This window comes from Trichosurus vulpecula, chromosome 4 (genome assembly GCF_011100635.1).
Source record: "Trichosurus vulpecula isolate mTriVul1 chromosome 4, mTriVul1.pri, whole genome shotgun sequence".
Taxonomy (NCBI): Eukaryota; Metazoa; Chordata; class Mammalia; order Diprotodontia; family Phalangeridae; genus Trichosurus; species Trichosurus vulpecula.
Window position 1 is genome coordinate 158704049 of NC_050576.1, and position 24699 is coordinate 158728747.

The 24699-nt window shown below is 36.8% G+C and overlaps 1 protein-coding gene across 1 annotated transcript; it reads right to left on the minus strand.

Annotated features, from left to right (window-relative positions):
• Nucleotides 1-11379: 11379 nt before the first annotated feature.
• Nucleotides 11380-24640, minus strand: LOC118846885 (olfactory receptor 10R2-like). Its single transcript, XM_036755571.1, has 2 exons — nt 24608-24640; nt 11380-12396 (listed from the first exon to the last, which is right to left on the minus strand). Exons 1-2 carry the CDS (start codon nt 24638-24640, stop codon nt 11380-11382), a joined length of 1050 nt encoding a protein of 349 aa, XP_036611466.1.
• Nucleotides 24641-24699: the final 59 nt, after the last annotated feature.

Sequence of the window (24699 nt, forward strand, 5' to 3'; positions counted from 1 at the left end):
TTTGAATTACAAATTTTCTCCCCATTCCTACCTTCCCCCCAACTCCAAGATCACGTATATTCTGGCTGCCCTGTTCCCCAGTCAGCCCTCCCTTCTGTCACCCCACTCCCCTCCCATTCCCTTTTCCATTCCTTTCTTGTAGGGCAAGATAAATTTCTATGTCCCATTGCCTGTGTATCTTATTTTCTAGTTGCATGCAAAAATTTATTTTTGTTTTTGAACATCTGTTTTTAAAACATTGAGTTCCAGATTCTCTCCCCTCTTCCCTTCCCACCAACCCTCCCTATGAAGTCAAGCAATTCAACATAGGCCACAGGTGTATCATTATGTATAAGTCTTCCACAATACTCATGTTGTGAAAGACTAACTATATTTTGCTACTTCCCAACCCATTTCCCTTTATTGAATTTTCTCCCTTGACCCTGTCCTCTTTCCAAAGTGTTTGCTTTTGATTACCTCCACTCCCATTTACCCTCCCCTCCATCCTCCCCCCCTCTTTTTTTATATTATTCCCTCTTCTTTCCTGTGGGGTAAGATACCCAATTGAGTATGTATGGTATTCCCTCCTCAGGCCAAATTTGATGAGAGCAAGATTCACTCATTCCCTCCTCACCTGCCCTCTGCCTTCCTCCCACAGAACTGCTTCCTCTTGCCACCTTTATGTGAGATAATCCACCCCATTCTATCTCTCCCTATCTCCCTCTCTCAATATATTCCTCTCTCATCCCTTAATTTGATTTTATTTCTTTTAGATATCTTCCCTTCATCGTCAACCCACCCTGTGTCTGCTCTCTCTCTCTCTTCATATGTATGTATATATATATATATATATATATATTTATATATATATATATATATATATATATACACACACACATACATACATACATGCACATTCACATATATATATATATATACATAAACATATATATATGCATATTCCTTTCAGCTACTATGATATTGAGGTCTCATGAATCATACACATCATCTTTCTATGTAGGAATGTAAACAAAACAGTTCAACTTTAGTAAGTCCCTTATGATTTCTCTTTCTGTTTACCTTTTCATGCTTCTCTTGATTCTTGTGTTTGAAAGTCAAATTTTCTATTCAGCTCTGGTCTTTTCACTGAGAAAGCTTGAAAGTCCTCTATTTTATTGAAAGTTCATATTTTGCCTTGGAGCATGATACTCAGTTTTGCTGGGTAGGTGATTCTAGGTTTTAATCCTAGCTCCATTAACCTCCAGAATATCGTATTCCAAGCCCTTCGATCTCTTAATGTAGAAGCTGCCAGATCTTGGATTATTCTGATTGTATTTCCACAATACCCAAATTCTTTCTTTCTGGCTGCTTGTAGTATTTTCTCCTTGATCTGGGAGCTCTGGAATTTGGCAGCAATATTCCTAGGAGATTTCTTTTTGGGATCTATTTGAGCAGGCGATTGGTGGATTCTTTCAATTTCTATTTTGCCCTCTGGCTCTAGAATATCAGGGCAGTTCTCCTTGATAATTTCTTGAAAGATGATATCTAGGCTCTTTTTTTGATCATGGCTTTCAGGTAGTCCAATAATTTTTAAATTATCTCTCCTGGATCTATTTTCCAGGTCAGTGGTTTTTCCAATGAGATATTTCACTTTGTCTTCCATTTTTTCATTCCTTTGGTTCTGTTTTATAATATCTTGATTTCTCAAGTCACTAGCTTCCACTTGCTCCAATCTAATTTTTAAGGTAGTGTTTTCTTCAGTGGTCTGTTGGACCTCCTTTTCCATTTGGCTAATTCTGCCTTTCAAGACATTCTTCTCATTGGCCTTTTGGAGCTCTTTTGCCATTTCAGTTAGTCTATTTTTTAAGGTGGTGTTTTCTTCAGTGTATTTTTCAGTATTTTTTGGGGTCTCCTTTAGCAAGTCATTGACTTGTTTTTCATGGTTTTCTCACATCCTTCTCATTTCTCTTCCCAATTTTTCCTCTACTTCTCTAACTTGCTTTTCCAACTCCTTTTTGAGCTCTTCCATGGCCTGGGACCAGTTCGTGTTTTTCTTGGAGGCTTTTGGTGTAGGCTCTTGCACTTTGTTGACTTCTTTAGGCTGTATGTTTTGGTCTTCTTAGTCACCAAAGAAAGAATCCAAAGTCTGAGACTGAATTTGGGTGTGTTTTCGCTGCCTGGCCATATTCCCAACCAGCTAACTTGACCCTTGAGTTTTTCAGTGGGGTATGACTGCTTGTAGACTAAAGCGTTCTATGTTCCAAGCTTGGGGGGATGTGCCAGCTCTGCCACGCCAGCACTCGGCCTTCCCAAGAACCCCCAACCTGGACTGGGCTTAGATCTTCAGCAGGCTGTGCACTCCTGCTTTGATCCGCCACTTAATTCCTCCCACCAGCTGGGCCTGGGCCCAGAAGCAACAGCAGCTGTAGCTGCCCCACCTCTGCTGCCCCGGGTTGTGGCCGAACTGTGAAGTCCTTCCACGCCCGCAGCTTTTCCCACTAACCTTCTCCGCTGTCTTTGGTGTTTGTGGGTTGAGAAGTCTGATAACTGCTGCAGCTCACTGATTCAGGGTGCTAGGGCCCACTCCGCCTGACTCCTGGTCTGGTTGGCCCGAGCAGTTCATGCTCAGTTCTGCTCTGCTCCGCTCCCAGCTCCCAGCTCCCAGCTCCCAGCTCCATGTGGGATAGACCTCACCCAGAGACCATCCAGGCTGTCCTGGGCTGGAGCCCTGCTTCCCTCTGCTGTTTTGTGGGTTCTGCAGTTCTAGAATTGGTTCAGAGCCATTTTTATAGGTTTTTGGAGGGACTTGGTGGGGAGCTCACTGCTTTTCAGCCACCGTCTTGGCTCTGCCCCCGGAAGTCTACTGGGTTAGTCTATTTTTAAGGCGTTATTTTCTTCAGTATTTCTTTGGGTCTCCTTTAGGAAGCTGTTGACTTGTTTTTCATGATTTTCTTGCATCATTCTCATGTCTCTTCCCAATTTTTCCTCTACTTCTCTTACTTGACTTTCCAAATCCTTTTTGAGCTCTTGCATGGTTTGACACCAATTCACATTTTTCTTGGAGGCTTTTGATGTAGGATCTTTGACTTTGTTGACTTCTTCTGGCTCTGTGTTTTGATCTTCTTTGTCACCAAAAAAAGTGTATAGTCTGAGTTTTCTTATGCTGCTTGCTCATTTTCCCAGGCAATTACTTGACGTTTGAGCTTTTTGCCAGGGTATGAATCCTTTCAGAGTGGAGAGTGCTTTGTCCCAAGCTCCAGGGGTTTTGCATTGCTGTTTTCAAAGCTACTTCTATTCTGAGGTGGTATGATGCTCCTCTCCTGGCCTGTGCCCTGGTCTGTGAGTGCAAGCATTCCTTTCTGCCATGTAACTACCAGGAGAACTCACTCTCCACAGTCACTGCAAGCTCTGGATGGCATGAAATTTGATGTAGGCTCTACACATTCATTCATATTGAATCTATTTTCACATTAGTCATGTTGTAAAGGAGAATTAGAACCAATGGGAGAAACCATGAGAAAGAAGAAACAAATGAAAGACAGGGAGAGATGGAAAGAGAGAGGGAAAGAAAGAGAGAGAGAGAGAGAGAGAGAGAGAGAGAGAGAGAGAGAGAGAGGGAGAGAGAGAGAGAGAGCGCAAATAATATACTCCAATTTGCATTCAGACTCCATAGTCTTTTTCTGGATGTGGACAGCATGTTCTGTCATAAGTCTTTTGGAATTGACTTTGATCTTTGCTAAGAAGAGAGAAGTCATTCAAAGTTAGTCATTGCATATTATGACTGTTATTGTGTACAATGTTCTCCTGGTTCAGTTATATGAACTGGTTCAGCACCAGTTCATATAAGCCTTTCCAGGTTTTTATGAAGTCTACCTGTTCACGTTTCTTATGGAATAACAGTATTCCATTACATTCATATATCACAACTTGTCCAACCATCTGCCAATTGATAGGCATCCCCTCAATTTCCAATTCTTGAACATCACAAGAAAAGCTACAAGAAATGTTTGTACATGTTGGTCCTTTTCCCATTTGCACGATCTCTTTGGGGTACAGACCTGGAATTGGTATTGCTGCGTCAAAGAATATGTGTATTTTATAGCCCTTTGGGTATAGTTCCAAATTGCTCTCCAGAATGCTTAAATCAGTTCACAACTCCACCAACAATGCATTAGTGTTCTAATTTTCCCACATCTCCAATATTTGTTGTTTTCCTATTTTGTCATGTTAGCCAATCTGATAGGTGCAATGTGATACCTCAGACTTGTTTTGATTTGCATTTCTCTAATTAATAGTGATTTAGAGTACTTTCTCATATGACTATTGATGGCATTTATTTCTTCTTCTGAAAACTGCCTGTTCAGTTGACCTGTCCTTTGACCATTTATGAGTTGGGGAATGATTCATATTCTTATAAATTTGACTTAGTTCTCTTTACATTTTAAAAATGAGGCCTTTATCAGAGACACTAGTTATAAAAATTCTTTTCAAGTTTTGCACTTCCTTTCTAATCTTGGTCGCATTGGCTTTGTTTGAGCAAAAATCTTTTCAATTTAATGTAATCAAAATTATCCATTTCTCATTTCATAATGGTCTATACCTCTCATGTGGTCATGAGTTCTTCTGTTCCCCAGAAATCTGACAGATAAACTATTTCTTGCTTTCCCAGTTTGCTTATAGTATCAGTCTTTATTTCTAAATCGTGTATCCATTTTCACTTTGTTTTGGTACATGGTATAAGATGTTAGTCTATGACTGGTTTCTGCACACTATTTTCCAGTTTTCCCAGCAGTTTTTTGTTAAATAGTGAGTTCTTATCCCACAAGGTGGAGTCTTTGGGTTTATCAAACAGTAGTTTACTATAGTCATTGACTACTGTGTCTTGTGTACCTAACCTATTTCATTGATCTACCCCTCTATTTCTTAGCCAGTACCAAGTAGTTTTGATGATTGATGCTTTATAATACAATTTAAGATCTGGTATGGCTAGGCCACCTTATCTAGCATTTCTTTTCATTAATTCATTTGATGTTCTTGACCTTTTGTTCTTCCAGATGAATTTTGTTATTATTTTTTCTAGCTCTATAAGTTAATTTTTGGTAGTTTATTTGGTATGGCACTGAATAAGTAAATTAATTTGGGCAGAATTGTGATTTTTATTATATTAGCTCAGCCAACCCATGAGCAAATGATGTTTTTCCAATTATTTAGATTGATTTTATTTGTGTGAATAGTGTTTTGTAATTGTGTTCTTATAGTTCCTGGGTTTGTTTTGGCAGGTAGACTCCCAAATATTTCATCATGCCAGTAATAACTTTAAATGGAATTTCTCTATCTCTTGCTGTAGGGCTTTGTTAGTAATATATAGAAATGTTGATGATTTATGTGGGTTCGTTTTATATCCTGCAATTTTGCTAAAGTTGTTTATTATTTCAAGTAGTCTTTTTTTTTACTTGGTTCTCTAGGATTTTCTAAGTATATCATCATATCATCTGCAAAGAATGATAACTTAGTTTCTTCTTTGCCTATTCTAATTCCTTCGATTTCTTTTACTTGTATTTTTGCTAAAGCTAACATTTCTAGTGCCATATTTTTTTTTATTTTTTAATGCAGTTTATTTATTTAACATATTTGGTTTTCAGCATTGATTTTCACAACATTTTGAATTACAAATTTTCTCCCCATTTCTACCCTCCCCCCCACTCCAAGATGGCTTATATTCTGGTTGCCCTGTTCCCCAGTCAGCCCTCCCCTCTATCACCCCCCTCCCCTCTCATCCCCATTTCCCTTCCTTAATACCAGTGGTGATAATGAACATGCTTTTTTCATCCCCCAATCTTATTGGAAATGCTTCCAGCTTATCCCCATTATATATAATGCTTACCGATGGTTTTAGGTAGATGATACTTATCATTTTAAGGAAGACTCCATTTATTCCTATTCTCGCCATTGTTTTAATAGGAATGGGTGTTGTATTCTGTCAAAGCTTTTTCTGCATCTATTGAGATAATCATATGGTTTCTGTGACTTTGTTGTTGATATCATCAATTATGTTGATAGTTTGCTTAATATTGAACCAGCCTTGCATTCCTGGTATAAATCCTACCTGGTCATATTGTGCAGTTGTTTTAAAAGAAATTTAGCTTTCTATGTCTTGCTGCTGGGCTTTATTGGTAATATTTAGAAATGCTAATGATTCATGTGAGTTTATTTTATATCCTGCAACTTTGCTAAAGTTGTTCTTTCAATTAGTTTTGATTCTCTTGGATTCTCTAAGTATATGCTCATATCACCTGCAAAAAGTGATACCTTTCTTTCCCCAACACTTATTCTAATTCCTACACTTTCCCTTTTCTTCTTTTATTACTAAAGCTAGCATCTAGTTCAATACTGAATAAATGTGTTGATACTGGGTATCCTTGCTTCACCCCTCGACTTAATGGGAAAGCTTCTAGCTTAGCCCCATTACATAAAATATTGCTGATTTCTTTTAGATAGATACTACTTGTCATTTTAAGGAAAGTTCCATTTATTCCCTTGCCATCTAGTATTTTTAATAGGAATAGGTGTTGTGTTTTGTCAAAGACTTTGTATTTATTGAGATAATCATATGATTTTTTTTAGTTTTCTTATCGATATGGTCAATTATGCTGATAGTTTTCCTAATATTGAATGAGCCCTGCATTCCTGGTATAAACCCCACTTTGTCATAATGTATGAGCCTTTTGATATATTTCTGTAATCTCCTTGCTACCATATTATTTAGAATTTTTGCACCAATAATCATTAGGGAAATTGGCCTATAATTTCCTTTCTCTGTTTTTCATCTTCCTGGTTGAGGTATCAGCATCACATTTATGACATAAAAGGAATTTTGTAAGAATTTTCCTTTGCTTATTTTTCCAAGTAATTTATTTAGTAGTATTAGAATTAATTGTTCTTTAAATGTTTGATAGAATTTAATTGTGAATCCACCTGGCCCTGGACATTTTTTCTTAGGGAGTTCATTGATGGCATCAATTTCTTTTTCTAAAATGGGATTAAGTATTCTATTTCCTCTTTTGTCAATCTGGACAACTTATATTTTTATAAATATTAGTTTCACTTAGATTGTCAGATTTGTTAGCATATAATTGGGCAAAATAGCTCCTAATTATTTTCATTTTCCCTTCATTGATAGTGAATTCACCCGTTGATTTTTGATACTTATAATTGGTTTTCCTCTTTCCTTTATTAAACCAAATTAAGTAATTGTTATCTGTTTTATTCTTTTTCTCAATAAACATTATTAGTTCACTGTTTGTTCATTCCTTTTATTTTCAATTCTATTCATCTCTCCTTTGGTTCTCAGGACTTCCAATTTGGTATTTAATTAGGGATTTTTAATTTGTTCTTTTCCTAGTTTATCAGTTGCATGCCCAAATCATTGATTTGTTTTTTTCTCTATTTTATGGATATAAACATTTAGAGACATAAATTTTCCTTCACGTATTGCTTTGGCTGCATCCCATAAGTTTTGGTATGTTGTCTCATTTTTGTTGTTCCCTTTAATGAAATTATTGATTGTTTCTATGATTTATTCTTTGACCTGCTTATTCTCTAGGATTAGATTATTTAGTTTCCAACTAATTTTAATGTATCTTTTTAGCGGAGTAAGAGAATGAAGGAAACAGAGTATTTCATGTAATGACAGAAATTTAATGATATTTAGGAGTTTTTGTTTTGCTTTTATTCTTTTTATTCTTTGTTATAAGGGACAGTTTTCTTCGAGGGGAAGGAGGATGGTATTTGGAAGTGAAGAGTGATGTAAAAACACAAAGTACTACCAAAAGTTTAAATAATAAAGTACAGGGGAGTGGAGCTAAGATGGCGGCTTGGATAGCAGGGACTTGCTTAACCTCTCCCCCAAATCCCTCCAAACACCTGTAAAAATGGATCTAAGCAACTTCTAGAGCTGTGGAACCCACAAAATAGCAGAGGGAAGCAGATTTTCAGCCCAGGAAAGCCTGGAGGGTCACTGGGAAGAGTCTATTGCATGGTGCTGAGAGTGGAGGGTAGCCCAGCATGGGCCACGCCAGGACAGATGAGGTCTGGAATCAGCCAGCTGGAACAGGCCTTGGGGCCATAAAATAGTGAGCTGTGGCAGTTACCAGAGTTCCCAACCCACAAACACCAAAGAGCAGGTTAGGGAGAAACTGCGGGATAGAGTTCAGAGCGGCCCGGCTGCCAGCTCTGGGGGTGGAGGAGGTGGTGCAGTGGTGGTGGTAGCAGCATCAGGAAGCTCCAGAGGCTACTTCCAGAACTCCAGCTTAGCTGCTTCCTGAGTCCCTGGCTCACACGGTGGGAGGAATCTAGCAGCGGATCAGAGCGGGAGCCTAAGGAGCACTTTGTGGGCACAAAGACAGAATCTCTTGCTGTGCCCTGCCTGGATCTGTACTGTGGTCCTAATTGGTGGTTCTTGGGAGAGGAGGAATGCTGCTGGGAGAGAGCCTGAGGTGGCGGTGAAGTAGAAGTATCTCTGAAAACAGCAGTGTTTGGACACTAAAGCTTGGGACAAAGTACTTTCTACTCTACGAGCAGTCATATCCTGACAAAAAGCTCAAGGATCAATACTTGGCTGGGAATATGAACAGGCAGCGAAAAAGAACTCAGACTCAAACTCAGACTCAAACTCAAACTCTAGATTCCTTTTTTGGTGACAAAGATCAAAACATACAGCCAGAAGAAGTCAACAAAGTCAAAGAGCCTATATCAAAAGGCTCCAAGAAAAATATGAATTGGGCTCAGGCCATGGAAGAGCTCAAAAAGGATTTGGAAAAGCAAGTAAGAGAGGTAGAGAAAAAATTGGGATGAGAAATGAGAGTAATGCAAAAAAATCATGAAGAACAAGTCAGTGACTTGCTAACAGAGACCCCAAGAAATACTGAAGAAAATAACACCTTAAAGAACAGACTAACCCAAATGGCAAAAGAGGTCCAAAAAGCCAATGAGGAGAAGAATGCCTTGAAAGGCAGAATTAGCCAAATGGAAAAGGAGGTCCAAAAGACCACTGAAGAAAATACTACCTTAAAAATTAGACTAGAGCAAGTGGAACCTAGTGACTTTATAAGAAATCAAGATATTATAAAACAGAACCAAAGGAATGAAAAAATGAAGACAATGTGAAATATCTCATTGGAAAAACCACTGACCTGGAGAATAGATCCAGGAGAGATAATTTAAAAATTATTGGACTACCTGAAAGCCATAATCCAAAAAAGAGCCTAGACATCATCTTTCAAGAAATTATCAAGGAAAACTTCCCTGATATTCTAGAGCCAGAGGGCAAAATAGAAATTGAAAGAATCCACCAATCGCCTCCTGAAAAAGATCCCAAAAAGAAAACTCCTAGGAATATTGTAGCCAAATTCCAGAGCTCCTAGATCAAGGAGAAAATACTGCAAGCAGCCAGAAAGAAACAACTTGATTATTGTGGAAACATAATCAAGATAATACAAGATCTAGCAGCTTCTACATTAAGGGATTGAAGGGCTTAGAATATGATGTTCTGGAGGTCAAAGGAGCTAAGATTAAAACCAAGAATCACCTACCCAGCAAAATTGAGTTTAATGCTCCAAGGCAAAATATGTATTTTCAATAAGGTAGAGGACTTAGCTTTCTCAGTGAAAAGACCAGAGCTGAATAGAAAATTTGACTTTCAAATACAAGAATCAAGAGAAGCATGAAAATGCAAACAAGAAAGAAATTCAGGGGCGGACTAAATTATATCCAAGGTCTCTTACAGCTCTATATCTATGATGTACTATTTTATGATGAAGCAGAAATTCCCCATTAGTGTGATTATGCAAGTTCAACCAGAATTCCTTACAATGGCTTTGCTACTACTATCCGACCTCCCTCCCTCCAAATACTCTACACAATAATCTGCTTGGGTTTTCTGATAGCTCTTTAGATCATTCTCTCAAGACTCACGAGACAGATTCAGAAATGACCATAATTCTGCAAAATATAAGTTCTTTAAGGCAAATGCTCTTGTTTTTGTCTTTGTATTCTGAATTTCTATCAGGAAAAAAATCACAGAAAACCCAGATCAGTTCAGATGGCCCAAATATGGAGATATCATTGAGAAAATGATTAAAAGTTAAGTAGAATGGAGAGGCACAGATGGTTTATCATCTGCATCATTGAGGGAAGTCCGAAATCAGTGAGATCACAGGTCCATTAGAGTACTGATTGTTCTGTCTTAATTTTTTAATTGACTTGTGATTTAATCAGAAAAGGGATAGGACTAATAAATGTTTGTCGATTTTAATTACTAATTGGGGAATACTATATGCTATTTAGAGGGTATAAATGCTATCTCTATTCCCCATACACATCAACATCATTATGTCCATACAAGGGCAGGATATGTAAGGAAAGTTCTGCCCTGAAATGTGCCTTGCAATCTCTCACAATCTCTGCGCCCCCTCTCCCTCCCTCTCCCTACCTCCCTCTCCCTCTACCTCCCTCTCCCTCCCTCTCCCTCCCCATCCCTCTCCCTCCCTCTCCCTCCCTCTCCCTGAAATTCACTTAAAAACCACTATGTCTATATCTGATTTCTATTCCTCTCAGAACCCAGGCCAGCTTCCCAATACCTCTTTACATAAATGCTCTCTGCATCCTAGACCCCAAAATGCTGAAGTAAGACCTAGATTACAGGGTATGTACCTGAATGTCTTTTCCCAGGGTATGGGATGTTCTGCATCAACACTTAGCACCACCCACATGGCAAAGAGTGAGTTTTCCAAAAATAAAAGAATCTATGGAAAGGTCATTAAGAGTCATACCTTCACAAACACAATCTGTTCATGAAAAATCAGACTGAACTTTTCCTGAGCCCTAGAGAGAATTAACTGGGTGAACATTCTCCACCTCCTTACTTAAACTCTCTCCTAATAATAACCGATATTTACAAACTTTAAAATTTCCAAAGTGCTTTCAATATATGTTCTGATAAACCTCACAACTAAACTGTGAAGTAGATACTATATGTATTATTATTATCTCCATTTTCCAGATGGGAAAATTGAGGCTTATGGTGGTTAAATGATTTCACCATAGCAATCATTGATGTAAGAGAGAAGATTGAATCCAGGTCTTCCTGACTTCAAAATCAGCACCCATTCTGCTACCCTACACTGCCTTATAATATAAAGTACCTCTTTTTCTGGCATTAAATTCCCCTGTTAATTTTCACAGTTGACATCCTAAAAAACTTTCTTTGTGTACACATTGTCATCAGAAAAGTCCCTGAACAAATATGAAAAGTGTCCAGGCAATAGAATGGCACTTAACCAAGGGATATGGCCACATCTTTTCATGACATGATTATGTGTCTGCAGTTGTGAAATGTTAAAATTATATGGTTTTGTGGGGAAACTCTCCCCAGCTGATGACTTTCTCAATAGCTACCTGGACAGCTCTGTTCCTGAGGCTATAAACCATGGGATTCAGCAAGGGGGTAATAATAGTATAAGTAACTGCTATCAACTGGTCTTTAAGTGATGTCACCCTGGATGAGGGTCTTAGGTAGACAAGGGATGCACAGCCATAGTGAACTACAACTACTGTCAGATGGGAGACACAGGTAGAAAAAGCTTTCCGTTTCCCCTCAGCTGATGGAATCTTCAAGATGGTGCTGACAATGAAGCCATAGGAAATGCAGATGAAAATAAATGGGACCATGAGCACAAAGACACTACAGATAAATATGAACAGCTCATTGACATAAGTGACACCACAGGCAAGGTGAATAACGGGTGAAATGTCACAAAAATAGTGGTTGATCTTATTAGATTTACAGAAGGGCAAGCTGAAGACCAAGGTTGTGACTACTGTTGAGATCAGAAAGCCAATCACCCCGCAAATGCTTATTAGGATTTTGCATATCTGCCAGTTCATGAGGATAGGGTAGCGTAAAGGGTGGCAGATTGCAGCATAGCGATCATAACCCATTACAACCAACAATAGGCAGTTGGTAGCTGCAAAGCCAAGGAAGAAGGACATCTGAACAGCACAGCTAGCAAAGGAGATGGTCCTGAGCAAAGACAGAAGATTGGTGAGCATCTTTGGCAGGATAACAAAGGTATAACAGGTCTCAGACACGGAGAGCACACCTAGGAAGAAGTACATGGGGGTATGGAGGCTATGTTCCAGGATGATGACAGTGACTATGGTGATATTCCCAATCAGGATGACAAGATAGAGGAAAAGAAAGATAACGAAGAGCAAAAGCTGCATTTCTTGGAGGTTGGAAAAGCCCAGCAAGAGAAATTCAGTGACCATGGTTATGTTCTCAGGAAGCTGTCCCAAGGGAATGACCTGCAGAGAGGAGAAAGGGAGAAAGAGGCTGCTGAGTTTTATAAACTGAGGAAGCTGGAGAACATTTATTCTGAATTATCTAGGAGATTGCTACTACCCTGTGTTTCTTCAATAAATAAGTAAAATAAATGTGAGGAGGACATTTAGAAGAAGGAGTAATAATAGTGAGTGAGTGGGATATAGAGATATTTAATTGAGAAGTTTAAGGCCCCTAAAGACTGTGCATTTGACTATTCTTACTGACTAGACTTAGACTAGATACTTAAGTTGTTATATTTAAGATTTACTGAAACTTTGGAAGACTTTCCCAAAAGCATAATGAATATTTAAGTTAAATTTTTCACAAGCATTCAAATGAACTTACTTGGTCTTGATGAAGGGACTTTCTTCTAGTTATGGAGGCATTACTCATTGAGGCTTAGAGGCTAGGATGATATACAAGCAGATGATGAGTTGCACTAGATATTGAAAGGAAAGAAATTGGAGGAGTAGCTAAGGAAGGCGACTAAGAGCTAATACCCTGCAGGCCAGAACAGTAGATATGGCAGCTGGTAACAGAGAGGAAAACTGAAATACAGTAAGCGGCAGCTCTTCTTTCTCTGATTTCCCAAACCCTAATGATAACTTAAGTTTCAACCCCCATCACAGCCTTTCATATCTTATTTGCTTACATTTTAATTACTTTTTACTGCTAATAAGTTCCATGACTATTATTACATATAATAAATTACATGACTATTAACTGTGGTTGGGGTCTCAGCCTATAAATTTGCATCATGATATGGAGAGATGAGAAGCTAGTCTATGGAAAAAGAGATTTCCTCATTCTTATTATGGAATGAAGGGCCAAGATAATCCATGTGAAAGATGCTGGGGGACCTGCTTGACAGAACCTGGAATGTAATAGGCTGGGTCTTCAGAGAGTGGAATCAGAGCAATTATGTAACAGTAGGAATAAAGTCTAAGATTTCCCCATCCTGCCCCCACATCTTTAGTGTCTTTCCCTGACTCAGATATCTTAGGAATTTAAAATGCTGTTAAAATGCTATTAAAAAAATCCAGCACTGATAAACTCTTTGTACAATTGAGCTCATGTAGGCTATCTGCTTCTCACATCATTGCTCTCTTCAGTGATATTTCTACCTCCTCCATAATCATATTTGATATTTTAGTGTTATAGTCTAACTATAGTAGCTCCTCCACATTTGATAATGAATTCTGTTTTTAATCTATCTATATCTACATATGTTTACATATATGCACGTACGTATGTATTTATAGATATTGTCATCTTATATCTTTTTTTTTCTTATCCATATTGCTGCTTTAGCCTTAAATGCATTCAGGATTATTTTTCTTGGGTCTCTTGCCAAGTTTTCTTCAAACAGGTTTTATCCTCCATTTCTTCTATTTTATAGGACAATGCTGTTCATAATTTTCCATTATCCTTCTGAATTAGACCAGTTGATATTCTAAGGCAGTGATGTCCTCAGCTGCCATATCATGACAAAGAAGGCATTGGTTCCCTAATGTCATTTTCCAGTTTCTTTGTTCTACTCATAGCAATTGTGGTACTATGATTAAGCTTCAACATGAAGTTATTTTAATAAATTTCCTTTCCGCTATCTCTATCACTTTGTTTATTATCAATAACTTGCTTAACAACTCAGACTGGAATTCTGGACAATGATTTGCCCAAACAGCTATAAAACTGTTCACACCCTTTGAGCCAGCAATACCTCCACTAGGTCTGTATCCCAAGGAAATAAAATTAAAAGTAAAAGGACCTACATGTTCAAAATATTTATAGCAGCTCTTTTCGTGGTGGCAAAGAATTGGAAACTGAGAGGAAACCCATCAATTGGGGGATGGTTGAACAAATTATAGCATACGATTGTGACAGAATACTATTGTGCTATGAGAAATGATAAAGATAATGGTTTTGGAAAAAAACCAGGAAGACTTCTATTAATTGATGTAAAATGAAGCAAGCAATATTATAAAAATTATAAAAATAATTTATCGTGCAAGACTTAGTAACCCTAATCAATACAATGATCTACCAGAACTTCAAGGACTCATGATGTAAAATGCTATTGACCTTCAGATAAAGAGCTAATGAACTCAGAGCACATGTTGAAGCAAATTTCCCTTTTCTTTCATTTGCTTTTTTTTTCCAAGGATATGACAAACAAGTGGAAATATGCATTTACATGACTTCATATGTATAAAAGATTTTACATTTCTTGACTTCTCAAAAAGTGGGGAATGGGCTGGAAAATTAAAAAGAATCTGAAACTAAAAATTAAAAATGAAATTTTAAAAGGTATTTTAGTTTCATATATTTTCGAATGTTATTTTCCTCTGGATTTGTATTGATTATGTTCTTTATACAAAACAGTCAGTGGCAGACTGTGTACTGATAGACGATTTAGAAATGACTCATATCACTAATAAGTCATTTCCTATAGGTTAAAGTATAATCAATTTCATTATTTCTGATATTATTTTGGTGCCCACCATGTCTCCCTCTTTTTTGTGTATTTATGATGTAATACCATGAGACATCTGTGTAATATGTCAAATACTTGGTCTCTCTCATTCCTTCTTCCTGGATAATATTCCTTCACATATTTTATACTGTATTCCCATATTCCTGCTTTTGCAATGAAATCAATGATGATCAAAGCATATGTTAATTAAATTTAAAATTTTTACCAATCTTTTCAAAGTATTTTCTACCTCTTCATCATCTGCTACAGATATTAGTGTACAAAAAAGAAGATTTTTAAAAAATGAGAAAGGCACACAAATTAAATACCTGCCATGTGATCTATTCAATCTAGTTCATGGTGATTAAGAACATAGATAATGGAAGAAAAATAGACTAGAATGACATAGTTATTCATTGAAGTATGTTAAATGATATAAATAAATTATTTTAACAAGGAAAGCATATTTGACTAGAATGGGCCTTTATGAGCAAACAATTGATTTGCTTAAGAAAGGAATTATGAAAACTGGGGTTATCATCTCAAAAATAATTGTAACTGTAATTTCAATAGCCACTCCTAAAGACATTATAGAAACTGATATTGTATCTTTAAGAAGCAATTCAGTCTTAGGGAGTTGCAATTTTACTTGTCATTCTGGAGAGATGCTTAACTCTAATGTCTGAAAAGAATACCAAGTAAGGTAATAATAAAATACTAATAACTCCCTTCTTGGAAATATGACTTTAATTATTAATCTTGCAAAGAAACATAATGAAGAGTATTCTTGAAAGACTTTGACTGCTATCACGAGGGAGCTAAATGATGGCAGTGTGTTTCCAGAACTGAAAAGTTAGAAGTTTCAGTAATGGTTAGAAGTGACTTGGGTCATGATCTTCTTCAAAAATGAGATTGTAAATAAGTACTTATGTCTCTGTTTTATTGTTTTTTGTACAATTAATAAACTGTATAGTCAAAAACCTTGATATTGCTATAAGTCTAAAAGATTAGAGGACTTGAGAAAGAGATGAAGTAAAGATTACAGGAAAAGAGGATTTTCTAGTATATACAATTTAATTGACTGGGGAGGAGCTCAGAGTTAATTAACTAGTAAGAGAAGTGCTACAGTTTTAAGCATAATGAAAAAAAATACATCAGAACCTAACTCTTGATATTCTTTAATCCAAGAAATAACTCGTTATGACCAAGTGGGATTTATACGAGGAATGTAAGAATGAATCAACATTACAAAAATGAACAGTACAATGAATCATTTCAAAACAAAAACCAAGATGGTAAAGGCAGTGACTTACCTGAGCTCTCCCCCAAAATTCTCCAAATACCTTTACATAATGACTTTAAAAAATTCTTGACCTTCAGAACCCACAAAAGGTGGAGTAAAACAATATTCCAGCCCAAGACATCTTGGTCAGCAGGAAAGTTCAGTTGTAGCTGCATGAAAGTAGAGCACAGTCCAGTTCAGACTGTGCCAGCATGGCGCCAGCTGTAGCAAACCAGTAGTAGGCCATGGGAACCACTGAATCAGCAGCAGCTGTTGCTTCCAGAGCTCTCAGCCCACATACAGTAAGGGGGTCAAACAACTGGTTAGAAGGAGATTACAGGGGTGCCTTTCCTGGAACTGGGGGCAGTATTCTGTTGTTTTACCCATCCTCAGATCCAGGTCTCAGTCCCAGGTTGCAGGCACAGGGTGAGGAGGAGCACTAGCACACCAGAGTTTGTAGCCACAATGGAGCCGGGATCTTCTTCACAGTTCCAGTGCAGAAAAGAGTGCTTGTGAGCACTCACAGATCAGAGCACAGACCAAGAGAGTAGTAAACAGCAATCCTTAGATTATACCACATTGGAAGAACTGAAAACTTACAGGTCCCTAGAAGCATCTCTGAAAATAGCTGTCCAAAACCCCTAAAGCTTGGGAGTGCACCCTCCACCCTCAAAGCAGAGCCCAACTTTAACAAAGAGTCAAAAGTCAATTTATAGACTGGGAAAATGAGCAAAAAAACAGGAAAAAAAAATCTGAGCATAGAAATATACTATGGTGACAAGGAAGATCAAAACACACACTAAGAAGATAACAAAGTCAAAGCTCTTACATCCAAAGCCTCCAAGAAACATATGAATTGGTCTCAGGCCATGAAATAGCTCAAAAAGGATTTTGAACTCAAGTAAGAGAGGTAGAGGAAAAATTGGGGAGAAAAATGAGAGTGATAGAAGAACATAATGAAAAATAAGTCAATAACTTGGTAAAGGAGACACAAAGAAAAATACTGAATGAAATAACACTTTAAAAAACAGACTAGGCCAAATGGTTAAAAAAAAGTACAAAAATTCATTGAAGAAAAAAACTCCTAAAAAATTAGAATTAGCCAAATGGAAAAGGAGATACAATAATTGTTTAAAAATTATAATTGAGCAAATGGAAGCCAACGACTTTATGATAAATCAAGAAACAAACAAACAAAACAAAAAAAATGAAAAAAAATAAAAGACAATGTGAAATATTTCATTGGAATAACAACTAACTTAGAAAATAGTTCCAAGAAAGATAATTTTAAAATTATTGGACCACCTTAAATCCATGATCAAAAAAAGAGCCTAGACATCACCTTTCAAGAAATTATCAGGAAAAACTGCCCTAATATTCTAGAACTAGAGGGTAAAATTAAAATTGAAAGAATCTACCTATGACCTCCTGAAAGAGATCCCAAAATGAAAACTCCCAGGAATACTATAGCCAAATCCCAGAGTTCCTGGGTCAAGGAGAAAATACTGCAAACAGCCAAAAAGAAATTATTCTAGTAGTGTGGAACCACAGTCAGAATAACACAAGACTTAGCAGCTTCTACATTAAAAGTTCAGAAGGCTTGGACTATGATATTCTGGAGGGCAAACAAGTTAGAATTATAGTCAAGAATCACCTACCCAGAAAAACTGAGTATAAACCTTCAGGAGAAAATGTAGATATTCAATGAAATAGAGAACTTTTAAGAATCCTTGATGAAAAGAACAAAGCTGAATAAGACATTTGTCTTTCAAATACAAGACTCAATAGAACCATAAAAAGGTAAACAAGAAAGGGAAATCATAAGGGACTTAATGAGGTTAAATTGTTTACATTCCTACATGGGAATATGAGACTGGTTACTCATAAGAATATTCTCATTATTAGGGCAGTTACAAGGAGTATATATAGACAGAGGACACAAGTGTGAATTGAATATGAAGGGATAATCTCCAAAAAAAATAAAATTAAATTAAGGAGTAAGACAGAAAAGTACTTGGGGAAAGGAAAAGGAGAGGTAGAATGGGCTAAATTAATTCACATAAAAGAGGCAAGAATAAGCTTTTACAGTGGAAGTGAGAAAGGGGATGTGAGGGGCAGTGAGTGAACCTTACTCTCATCAGAGTTGGCTCAAAGAAGGAATAACATACACACTCAATTGGGTATGGAAATCTATCTTACCCTACAAGAAAGTGAGAGGGGAAGGGGATAAGAGAATGGAGGTGGGAAGGAGTGACTGAAGACAAAGCAGATCAGGGGAGGCAGTGATCAGAAGCAAAACACTTTTGAGAAGGGGTAAGGTAAAGGAAGAGAGAGAATAGAATAAATGAGGCAGCCAATATGGGATGGAAGGAAATACGGTTAACAATAGTAACTACGAAAAAATTTTGAAGCACATTTCTCTGATAAAAGCCTCATTTCTCAAGCATATAGAGAACTGAGTCAAATTTATAAAAATAAGAGCCATGCCCCAATTGATAAATGATCAAAAGATATGATCAGTTTTCAAATGAAATAACCAATGCTATCTATAGCCATATGAAAAAATACTCTAACTCACTATTTATTGGAGAAATGCAAATTAAAACAATTCTATGGTACTACCTCACACCTAGTAGATTGGCTTATAGGACAGAAAAAGAAAATGGTAAATGTTGTAGGGGATGTGAGAAAAAATGAAACATTAATGCACTGTTGGTGGAGTTGTCAACTGATTCAACTATTCTGTAGAGCAGGAATATTCCCAAAGGGCTATAAAACTATGCATGCCCTTTGACCTAGCAATACCACTACTATGTTTTTATCCCAAAAGAGTTAAAAAACAAAAATTATCAGTGTCTTCTTAGTTACCAAATCCTATGATGTTTTCTCAATCCTCATTCTTCTCAACCTCATTGCAGTCTTTGACATTGTTGATCACTCTCTCCTCCTTGATGCTTTCTTCTCTCCAGGTTTTCAGGACACCATTCTGTCCTGATTCTCCTCCTACCTGACAGCTGTTTCTCAGGCTCCTTTGCTAAATCCCCATCAAAATCAGTCTTACAATGTCACTCCCTTACTCAATAAACTCCAGTAGCTCCCTATCACCTCCAAAATCAAATATACAACATTCTGTTTGAAGTTAAAAGCCCCTCATAACTTAGCACTCTCATATCTTTCTAATCTTCTTATACTATTTTCCTCCTCTTTGATCTAGTGACACTGGACTCCTTTCTGTTTCACAAATAAAGCATTCCGTCTCTTGAATTCAGGCATTTTCTTTGGCCAATGCAAATGCTCTCCCTCTTCTTCTCTAACTACTGCTCTCCTTAGCTTCTTTTAAATTCTAACTAAAATCCTTCTTTCTACATGAAATTTTTCATAACCCCTCTTAATTCTAGTGCTTTTCCTCTCTTAATTTGCCTTATTTATTTTTTATGTAACTTATTTGTACGTATTTGTTTGTTGTCTCCTTTAGTAAATTGTGACTTCCTTGAGGGTAGCAATTGGCTTTTGCTATTTTTTTTATCCCTAGCACTTAGCACAGTGACTGGCATGTAGTATGTGCTTAATAAATGTTGATTGATTATTGAGTGATTAAAGTACCTCACAGTTTTGACAAATCTAACAGGAAGATAAACAGATGAGAACATATAAAATTGAATAAATTGCTGAAGAAACAAGAGCTAAAAGAATTATATGCCTCCTACATAGTACTGCTAAAGAATTTTTTTTCAGCATCACATGAAACTTTTAGAAAAATTGACCAAGTATTAGAGCACTGAGAGATTTCAAATAAATGTAAAAGACAAAAAAAAAAAATACATCCCTTACAGACCACAATGAAAAAATAATAATTAGATTAGGGAGTATAAACAAAAGATGGGCACACTTAGAAGCTTAATAATGAAGTCCTAAACAATGAGTAAGTCAAGGAACAATAATGGAAACAAAATTATGCAAAAGAAAATGATAAAACAACATACTGAAACTTCCGAATGCAACTAAAGTAGTTTTCACACATGTATGTGTGTGCATATACATACATATGTGTGTACATGTATACACCTATATGTACATATATATATATACACACACACACACATACCTATCCCTAAAATATGCTCAAATAAAGTAGAAAAGCAGAGAACTAATAAAGTGAATATGCATTAAAAAATTGAAAGCCAAGAAATCCAGAAACCCAAATAACCTCAATAGAGGAAATACTGAAAATTCAAAAAGAAATAGATAACCTGAAAATTAAAGACTATAAAAATGATAGCTAAAGTTAAAAGCCTAAGCATTTACATAGCACCTGCTATATATCAGGCTTATTTCCTTTCTCTTTCTTTTCCCTTTACAATCCAAGCTTCAAACTTTCAGAACAATACACTTTATGCACAGTTCTTACTATGCCACTCCCCTGCCAAGGAATATTCATTTGATCCTTACTGATCTTGGGATAAAAACCAAACTTCTCAAGGTCATATTTAAAACCTCCCACAATCTGGCCCTAATCTAGACTTAATAATAATCCCCCAGCCCCACCCCTTCAACCATTATCTAACCAAATTTTTCTGTTAGCTGCTTCTAAATTTTATCCAGCCTTCTTACATTGCTACTCTATAAATTCACCCAAAGGGCTATCATGCCTGAAACATTCTCCCTCATTTCTACATTTTGTGACTTTTATGAGAGTTAAGTCAAGATGGTGGAATGAGAATCAGCATTTTTGCTGTGATTACCTTACACACCTCCTCCACAATAACCTAGAAAATGTGACATATCATATTCTGATCAGGAAAGCCAATAAAAAGTCACAGATAGTAATTGTTTTCAAGCCCAGGGCAGCATAAGAATATGAATGGGGGGCAGGGAGAGTTAGGTGCCTGGCCAGGAGCACAGCCCATTAGTAGTGGCAAGTGGCAAGCATTATAGTGCCCAGGGAAGGTAAAGTATCTGAGAATGAATGCATGCACAAGTACAGAGCAAGGAACAAGTTCCAAAAACTTAACTGTATGGCACTGAGCCCAAGAGCAGAGGCAGGATTCAGTTCTGACCTTTGGCCTTGTAGGTAAGCCTACTGAAGAGCAATGAGGGAAGAAAACAAAGACCAAAGGAGAGTCAAGCTGTTTAGTGATTCTAAGCTTGCAGAACTTTCTAGTCAGTGACAGTAACTGAGTCCAGCAGCAGTTTACTAACACTTAACCACATACAAATCCACAGACCCAAAGCTGGAGTAATGAACTTACAAAGCTTATACCAGAGAGGATATGAATAAACCTCTCCCCAGATCATACCACCTTGGAAGTACCAAAAATATAGAGGTCCCCAAAATGATCTGTTGAAACAGAAGTAAAACATAAAAAGACAAAGGTTTAAACCAAACCATCTTCCCCCAAAAAAGCGAGCAGACTCCAAAACTAACATAAAATCCAAAGTCAAGAAAGAGGCTGGAAGAATGGGCAAATAAAAAATGAAAATGACCCAAAAAATTCTATATGGTGACAAGAAAGCTCAAGAAACAAAACATAGAAGAAGACAATAATGTGAAGAAATCTACAGGCAAAGTCTGAAAGAAAAATGCATATTGGACAGAAGCCCAACAAGAATTCCTAGAAGAGCTAAAGAAAGTGTTTTTACAAAAAAAGAAAAGCAAGGCAAAGAATATTTTAAAAACCAAAATAAGAGTTATAGAAGGAAAAATATAAAAATAAATTAGTTATGCAAGAAAGATATGAAGAGAGAACTAACAGTTTTGTAAAAGAGGCACAAATTATTGCTTAAAATAATTCCTTAAAGATTGGAATTAACCAAATGGTAACCAAACTGTAAAAAGAACTGCTTAGGAGAGCCAAAACAGAAAAAGATAACTATAAACCAATTCCCCTAATTAATATTGGTGCAAAATTTTAAAATAAAATCATAGTAAGGTGATTATAACAACATATTACAAAGACTGCGTACTGTGACCAGGCTGGTTTCATACTAGGAATGCAAGACTGGTCCTATATTAAGAAAACTATAAACATAACGGGCCATATCAATATCCCCCCCAAAAAATTATAAGATAATTCAATGGATGCAGAAAAAGATGTTGACAAAATACAACACTCATTCCTAATTAAAAAAAAAAAACACTAGAAAGCATAGGAACAAATGGAGATTTCCTTAAGATGATAGGTGGTATCTATCTAAAGCCAAGAACAAGCATTGTCTCTAATGGGGATAAGTTAGGAGCCTTCTCAATAAGATCAGCAAGGTGAAGCAAGGATGTCCATTAGCACCATTATTGTTCAATAACGTATTAGAAATGCTACCTATAGCAAGAAGGCAAGAAAAAGAAATAAAAGGAAAAAGCATAGGCAATGAGGAAACAAAACTACCACTTTTGCAGATGATATAATGATTTACCTAGAGAACTCTAGAAAGTCAACTAAAAACTAGTTAAAACAATTAACAGCTTCAGCAAAGTGGCAGGATATAAAACAAAAGCACACAAATCATCAGCATTTCTATTTATTACCAAAATAATCCAGGCAGGAAGAAATAAAAAAGAAAAATTCCATTAAAAATAACTGAAGATAATTTAAAATACTTGGCAGTCTGCCTGCCAAGACACACCCAGAAGCTATATGAACACAATTACAAAAGTCTCTTTACACAAATAACTGCTCATGGGTAGGCTAAGCCAATATAATGAAAATGACAATGCTAGCTAAATTAATTTACTTACTTAGTGCCAAACCAATCAAACTACTCATGAATACTTTATAGAGCTAGAAAACAGGAGGTTAAAGGTCAAAAATATCAAGGGAATCAATGACAAATAATGGGAAAGAAGGGTACCTAGCAGTAGACGATCTCAAAAGACACTGTAAAACTGTAAATATCAAAACAATTTGGTACTGGGTTAGAGATGGAGTGATTGATCAGTGGAATATATTAGGTACACAATATGTAGAAGCAAATAAGCACAAGTTATGGCCTATGAATGTGATGGAATACTCTTCTGCTACAAGAAATCATAAAGGGAGAGGTTTCAGACAAACCTGCCAAGACCTTTGGGAACTGATGCAAAGTGAAGTAAGCAGAACCAGAACAATCTAAATAATAATATCAATATTATGAAGATAATCAACTTCGAAAGACCTAAATAACTTATCAATACAATACCTCACCACAATTCCCAAGGCTAACTGATAAAATATCTTTTTCTACAGCCTCCCTCAAAACAGGACCACTCTTCAGTGCTCTCATGCATTCCCAGGTCCCTTCTAAAGTAATAGAATTAAGAGGTGGGAGGGACTTGAGAAATTATCTAGAATGACTCCTGATTGAATCATGAATCCCCACTGTAGCATTCTTAACAGGTGATCATTGTCTCCCTTCACTCTTAAGTTACTACCTTATAAAGCAGCCCAGTAGATATTCAAATGACTTAATTGTTAGGAGCATCTTTCTTAAATTGAACTAAAATCTCTGCCCTTGTAACTTTTCCCGTTGGTACCAGTTTTATCTACTGGAGTTAAGCAGAATAAATTCCTATTCAATATTGCAACCTTTAAAGACTTCAAAACCAGCTAGTTAGTGTCTAAGAGAAAATTTAAGCTTTGGTCCTCCCGAATCCAGGTCAAGCACTCTGTCTACTACACTACTGGAAAGAACTTATTTTATTTATATTTATTTCCCCAACCCTGAAAGGAAGGTATTCTTATTTTCACGAAATATGGGTTGTTCTAGGTGGCTATTAAAGGCCCTTTCTAACAAAAATGCTGTAACTCTATGATTCTCATTTTACAGATAAGGAAATTAAACCCCAAAGAGATTAAGTGAGGTAGGTTAGGCAGTGCAGTGGATAGGGAACTGGACCTAGAGTCAGGAACACCTTAATTTAAATCCAGTCTCAGACATTTACTAGCTGTGTGATCCTGGGCAAATCACTTAACCTTGGTCTGCTATGGTTTCCTCATCTGTAAAATGGGGATAATATTTGCAGCTACCTCTCAGAGTTGTTGTAAGGATCAAATGAGATAATATTTGCAAAGCTCTTTGCAAAACTTAGTGTTCTGTATACATACTGGGTGTTTTTATTAGTACTAGTCATTGTAATGTGTCAAATATTAAATAGCTTCCAATTGGTGGGACCAGGAGAAAAATCCAGGTTTTCTCACTCCCAGCCCTATGTTTTGCCCACTCCATCACAGAACCAAGTAATAGGGATGCTCACTAAGTCAGCATAGCTCCCCTAGTTTTGTACCATGGGTGGATAAATTGCTGCAGCTGATAGTGGAATGACCATCAATACATCAACAAATATTTCTTAAGTGTCCAATATGCATCAGGCACTATGCTAGCCATGGGATATAAGTACAAAGAATGAAACAATCCCTAGTTCAAATAAGCTTTCATTTTATTGAAGGAAATGACAGACAAATGGGCTGATGTGGAATTGCCTCCAGGACCTTCCCCGGACAAACTGACTTTCCCTTACCTCATCACTACTCAGGCTTTTCAAGCTTTTCATCCTTGATGTTGGTTCTGTGGCAGACTGGTCCCCAGAGTGAGGCAGGAAAGTGAAATCCA

Excerpts from the sequence above, each read along its gene's own strand:
- LOC118846885 (XM_036755571.1), bottom strand. The coding sequence starts at position 24,640 with ATGAAAAGCTTGAAAAGCCTGAGTAGTGATGAG. Across the intron at positions 12,397-24,607 it reads AAAGCCTGAGTAGTGATGAG|CTTCCTCAGTTTATAAAACT; the intron begins GTAAGGGAAAGT and ends AATGTTCTCCAG.